Source organism: Polypterus senegalus, chromosome 16 (genome assembly GCF_016835505.1).
Source record: "Polypterus senegalus isolate Bchr_013 chromosome 16, ASM1683550v1, whole genome shotgun sequence".
Classification (NCBI taxonomy): Eukaryota; Metazoa; Chordata; class Cladistia; order Polypteriformes; family Polypteridae; genus Polypterus; species Polypterus senegalus.
Window position 1 is genome coordinate 23,347,878 of NC_053169.1, and position 6,494 is coordinate 23,354,371.

Below are 6,494 nucleotides of genomic sequence, written 5' to 3' on the forward strand. Positions count from 1 at the left end.
TTAACATCTGTGGCAGAGCGGCAGGCACTAAGCAAACTCTGTCAATCATGAATAATCCACTGCATCCACTGAACAGTGTCATCTCCAGGCAGAGGAGTAGCTTCAGTGACAGACTGCTGTTACCATCCTGCTCCACTGACAGACTGAGGAGATCATTCCTCCCCCACACTATGCGACTCTTCAATTCAACCCGGGGGAGTAAATGCTAACATTAATTTTATTTTAATTTTTTTCATTTTTATTACTATATAATTTAATATTGTTTCTTTGTATCAGTATACTGCTGCTGGATTATGTGAATTTCCCCTTGGGATTAATAAAGTATCTATCTATCTATATAATACAATGTTTTAAAACAATAGAATGCCAGTATCCAGTACCTGCAGGAGACAAAGCAAGTTGTTTAGAACATTTATTGCAACAAAAAAATCATAATTTTTCCCATTATTCCATTTTCCTTCATTTAAAACATTACAAAAATTCCATGTAATGGTGATCAGTTGAGATGGGTCTAACTGCAGCCTGCAATACCTGTGACTTGGGTCAGGTTAATGGCCAGAATGTCAGTCATGAAAGAACCTTTGTGTCAGCCAACCCTCCCACAACCGTAATCTTAACCGCAGTATAATGCAGTAGGCGTTTCGTGATGTTGGGGTGTTGCTTGACTGACCTCATAGATACTACGGTCTGCAATTACACTCCATTTGGATCAATTTATGCTTAACTTTTCTATTTACCACACCCTGCTGTATACTTCAACACACACACACATTTTCAGTTTGACTTTTTCTTGTTTATAATGTTCAGAATCTTAGGGACATCAAGTATCGAGTTTATTAAATATGGAGGACTGATGAGTTCTTCCTTGAACTTCTTGTCAGATGTGCACAGCCATATGGTTGCTTTAAAGCCTGCGTTGATTCCCCCTTGAATATCTGTATCAAAGGAGTCCCCAACCATTATACAACAACTAGGTTTTACATCCAAGATTTTACAACATGTCAGGAATATTGAAGGGGCAGGCTTTTGTTCTTTATAATCTCCTCCTATCACCACAGCATCAAACCACGCCTCAGCCCCAACAGCATTTACCTTCTCTCTCTGTGTCTGTGTATCTCCATTAGTAAGCAGTAGTAATTTATATACTTTTCGAAGTTTGACTAACATGTTCCTCACAGGTTCTGCAATGGCTAGGTGCTGTAAACGTGTGCATTTCCACATAAGATAGCATTCCTCAGCCAATGACCTACTGGCTCCGGTACCTTTAACTTCTTGTATGGCTTCTTCCCAATGTGATATTCTTAAATCATCTATAGTCGTCTTGGAGGGGTCAAATTCTTCCTTTAGGAGTTTGACAGAGAATGTTCTACAAATATCTGCAGCATTTTCTTCAGCACCAAGTCTTGACTGGAGAAGTTCAGTCACCTTTTGAATAAAACAAAATAATTAAAGATAACATATAGCATGTTACATACACAGAAACGCTGGCACACTGCTGCCTTGCAGTAAGAAGACCAGGGCCCACGTGCCACGTGTTCACTGTGTGGAGTTTGCATGTTAGTGGCATGTCTGCGTGGGTTTCTTTGGGGTACTCCTATTTCCTTCCACCGTCCTGAGACATGCAGATTTAAGTGAACTGGCACTGTTAAATTAGACCATTTGTGGGTGTTCACCCTGAGATGGACTGGCACCCTCTCCAGGTGATGTTCCTACTTTGTGACATATGATAATTTAATTTCATTTTCGATGCATGCTTTATCCTGAGTAGGGCTGTGGGGAAGCCGGGGCCTATCCTAGCAAGCATAGGGGATGAGGAAGGAACAATCCCTGGACAGGATGCCATTTTTAACCTGATAATGCATGAATTGTTTAAACATTATTTTAATACAAGTTGGTGGGAATGCATCTATCCTAACTGGCACTATATGTTATTGAGGTTAATTGGAGGGCACACTTGTGTTCAGTGATGGCTCCAAATTGACCTGCTGTTAATCAATGCAACTGGCGTATCTTTGACATTTGGAATCAAACAGGCATACTCGGAGAAAACCAACACCAATATGAGGGTAACATACAAATCCCATAAAAAGCTGGGGTTTGAACCCATGAAATAGGGGCAAGAATGCTAACTACTGTAACACTTTACATTTACTTAATCAGTATGGAATAACTTCGTTAAAATGCACATCTTAGTTGCATGGGGTCACACTGTCTATTAAAAGTATTTTGAAACACGTTCAGTATATTCTGCTAGGATTATGAACCCGATATCACTTGTCTATATTATAACATATCTGTAAACTACCCACATTAATTTGATAACAGTCTCGTGCATAATAAACTGTGATATTAAAGAGCCTGGCATATTTACCACCTGTACTGCTAATTCCCACGCATTTGCCACGGATGCCAATGTATTCCGTGAAAGTTTAAACTATGAACAGTTTTGGGTATTTATAGGATATCCCATTGCACTTTTTTCTTAGTTTTACAATCACAGCTAAGAGGACTCTTATTATCATATGCAGTGGATTCCTTTAAAAAGGAACAATAAATCATAATAAAGATTACTTCAGCTCCGAGAATAAACCCGTAAGCGTCAGTCCAGGCTAAAGACGTTCTTTAATTAAGCAAGCCATGCTTGACAAACCTAGCGATAAAGTGGTCGTTGTGGACACCAAAGTGATAATATGCGCTACTGTAACTGCTTTTAAAAGGCGTTTTCGGTGAAGTGCTTGAAACAATTTCAACAGCATTCCCCTTCGCCTCAATAATGCGGCTGGCGGCACATCCACGTCACCGACCTCCCAGTCCTTCCACGACGCCTTCTGTCACGTCACGACGCACAAACTCCTGAACGCACCTTTTCCAATGCAAGCACTCCGACTCCTGCAGTATCAATCAGTGTGTTGTCCAAATCAAACATGATTGCTTTAACCGTGTCGCACTCGTGGCTTTCCATGTCTAAATAATAAGAGTTAAAATAAGCGATTTGTTCCAATAATATCCACACCGGTGCGCCGTAATTGCGGAAGTCACCAAGCTCGTGCAAATGCACTGACTCGCCAATGAGCATTCGGGGAAATGTAGTGTACCTATAAATGCCCCGCCTCGACAAGGAGCATTCTGGGAAATGTAGTGTACTCAGCCCCCTAGGCATGCAGTTAGTATTCTATTACCTGCATCGGATAGTAAGCCGTATACGTCCGCTCTGTTTCTGATCCCCTTAACATTTCAGCATTTACCTGATTACTACGTTTTAATTATTCCTTGCAGCCATCTTATTTCTGCCATTCTGGGGTGGACATTTGGTTATGTAGGGTGGGCAGCTAAATTTAGTATGAGAAGCAGTCAACAGCATCCGAGAACTTTCTCTGTGTGTTTTACAACAAGTAATATACAAAACGTATTCTGGTAAAACATGAACGTTGTAAATACATAACAGAGACTTAGGCGATGTTTTTTTTATTCCGCGGTTTAGAATTTGTCACATTACGTAGCCCTGCAGTGACTTTTTTTGAGGAGGGTCCAACTGCGGTGTCATGCACGTGAGGGCGTGCCTTGCGCATCAGAAGCGACGTACTAATAATAGGCCAGTCAAAACTCGATTTAGGCAGCGAAAGCGAAGAGGAAAGAAACTTACGCGTATATTTTAACTTTAGAAATATCACGCGAAAAAAATCCCCACTTTAGGTTTATACTATATTTAACAACTTCTTTAATGATGTTTGATCGTTTCTGGGGGATTCAGGTACATCACACTATACGATTCATTTCGTCATCGCTTGAATTACGTTTTGTGTCATAAGAAACGTTCGTTCTTCCGTGCCTTTATTTGCTTTTGTGAAAGTTAATCGTGTATGAAAATATATGAATATTTTAGCGCTGCTGCTGTGTACCAGAGTGGATCATTTTTTTGCGCTTTATATAGCCCTTGTAAGTGGCTCGCTGTTCTTAAAAGGGCAGCTCGCCGTCCTTTGCTGCACTGGTTGGAGCTCCGTTTGCAACCTTTCAGGCGTTTTTATAGGCACTCCTGCCGCTGGATTTGAAGCCGCTCATTTGCATGATATAATATCGGCTCGTGACATTGGTGGTCTCATCCCTGTTTGATACAACTTGTTAAGGACGTAATGTAACTGTAGATATTGTAGCGCCCCTGGTACGGACTTGTGAGTGAAACGATCCTCGGATGTCTGACCGCTGAGTGGCGGTGCTACCTTGAGAGGCCGGCCATAAAAGCAGCTGCTGTGACTGGGGAGTGGAAGGAAGGGGGCCAAGATGATACCACCATTTTTTAAATCGATATCGATACAAATATTTTATGTGTCAGATTTCCGATACCGATGCTGAACCTCACGAACAGATGAAAGGCTCATCTGTCTGATGTCTCGTATTTTAAATTCCATAACAGAATGGAAAAAAGAATTAAAGGACATAGATTGCTGATGAACTCATTGCAGCTGTTAACCCTTCAAACAGTGGGCTATGTGTAAGGCAGCACGCTATTGGCTTTTAGATAAAGGGGTGAGCACAACTTCGCTGGACCATTGGGCGCTCGGCCGGTAGATGTGACGTGGGTTGCAGTTGTGATTTTCATTCGTGTTATTTGACATGGTGCAGCGACGAGGTCAATGAATTCGATCGGCAAACCTGACATTGGCTCAATGTCAAATAGTCCCATAATGTGACATCAGCTTAAGAAGTGACAGTTTGTATGAGACAGTACGTGTCCCGCCTTTAGATCAATGGATCTGGGGTTAAATTTCTGGAATTGAACCCCCTGGCGGACTCCTGTCATTGTGAACCACATCTGCTCAATCTTGAAATCGAGGACAACTCTCGTTGTCTAATCGGCAAATCGCTTGAATGAGGTTTCTGTCTTTAATTGACTCTCTTCTTCTAACTGTTCAGCTTGTCCTGAGTTTGAAGTTAAGATGTTCTGATAAACTTAGTTGGGAAGAATTTGTGGATTCAAGAGAGAGGAGGTTAGGTTTATGGCTGTCCTGGCACTCAAAGTGGGGGCAATCCCATGACAAGTGGTAGTTATGTCATTTCTTAAAAATCTTAAAAATAGGGTCAGCAATTCTCGATATTGTAATTTTCTCTTTTGGTTTGTCTATAACATTAAGGGTCAAATCCGGAGGTTAAATTTAATTTTACGACCATGTGGAGCAAAGCTGTTTACAATCCTACAACATAACTTGTTGTCTTCAGTTTGAAATTATGTTTTGGGAAACCACACAGCTGATTATTTTGAAGGAGTTACATGAATCGATTCAGTGGAGCTCAACAAGAGTTCTGTGGCGCATGCGTAGTGTCGTCAGTCTTTGCCTGCGCAGATTTGCCAGTCTGATTCACATGATTTTCGTTCACTTTCATTTATGATTCTTTCAAGTTCAAACTAAACCATTACCCGCGAATAAGGTGTATAATTCTTGCTCACTTATGCTTCTCCAAAGTAATTATACAAGTGGTACTGACAAGTGGCATCACCCTAGGGATGACACCAGTGGTGGTTCCAGACCAAATTTACCAGGGGGGCCAGGGTGGGGCCAGTGTTTTTTCATGGGGGCGCAGAACATCACCGTAAGTATTTAATTAAAATGTTATCTCTTCAGCACAGGGGCCATAACAGGGTCCAGTGCCAGTTCTACAGGGGCACTGGCCCCTGTTGGCCCCCGTCTAAGACTGCCTATGGATGACACTATGAGGAGCCACCAGCTGTACAAGCTGGCATTCTGTCATGCAAATGACCAGCTGCCGGGGAGCCTATAAAAATGGCAAGTCTGCCAAAGTCACATATGAATTCCAATTAGAGCGGCTAAAGCGAGCCACCTAAAGAGTGATATAAAAACTGAGAATCCATTGGCACTCAGCACAGGTGAGCACAGTGCTACAATATTGTTAGATTGTAATTATGCATTTTTACTATGCTGTCATATTTCATATTTTCAAACAGGGCGTTATATGATATGAATTATTAGAATGTGTAACCCAGCATATAACAATGAATTAACTGAGAAAATTTTTCTTCGATCCACTCAAAGGTCAGTCAGTCATTTTCCAACCTGCTATATCCTAACACAGAGGGTCTGCTGGAGCCAATCCCAGCCAGCACAGGCAGGAACAAACCCCGGGCAGGGCGCCAGCTCACCTCAGGGCACACACACACACACTAGGGACAATTTAGGATCGCCAATGCACCTAACCTGCATGTTTTTGGACGGTGGGAGGAAAACGGAGCACACGGAGGAACCCACACAGACACGGGGAGAACATGCAAACTCCACGCAGGAGGACCCGGGAAGCGAACCCAGACCTCCTTACTGTGATGCAGCAGCGCAACCACTGCGACACCCTGCCGCTCCCGCTCAAAGGTGACGAAGGTTTTTTTTTATTTTACTGCCGCAATCCCTGAACTGTATTGATGAGTCAAACGAATCAACAGAATCGATTCACATAAATTGATCGTTAGGAGGACTCGAATCAGTAAA

At 42.2% G+C, this 6,494-nt stretch overlaps 1 protein-coding gene across 1 annotated transcript; it reads right to left on the bottom strand.

Moving 5' to 3' along the window:
- Positions 1-402: 402 nt before the first annotated feature.
- Positions 403-3,053, bottom strand: LOC120516490 (N-acetylneuraminic acid phosphatase). Its single transcript, XM_039738191.1, has 2 exons — positions 2,864-3,053; positions 403-1,425 (listed from the first exon to the last, which is right to left on the bottom strand). The coding sequence occupies exons 1-2, from the start codon at positions 2,960-2,962 to the stop codon at positions 775-777; spliced, it is 750 nt and encodes a 249-aa protein (XP_039594125.1). The 5' UTR covers positions 2,963-3,053; the 3' UTR covers positions 403-774.
- Positions 3,054-6,494: the final 3,441 nt, after the last annotated feature.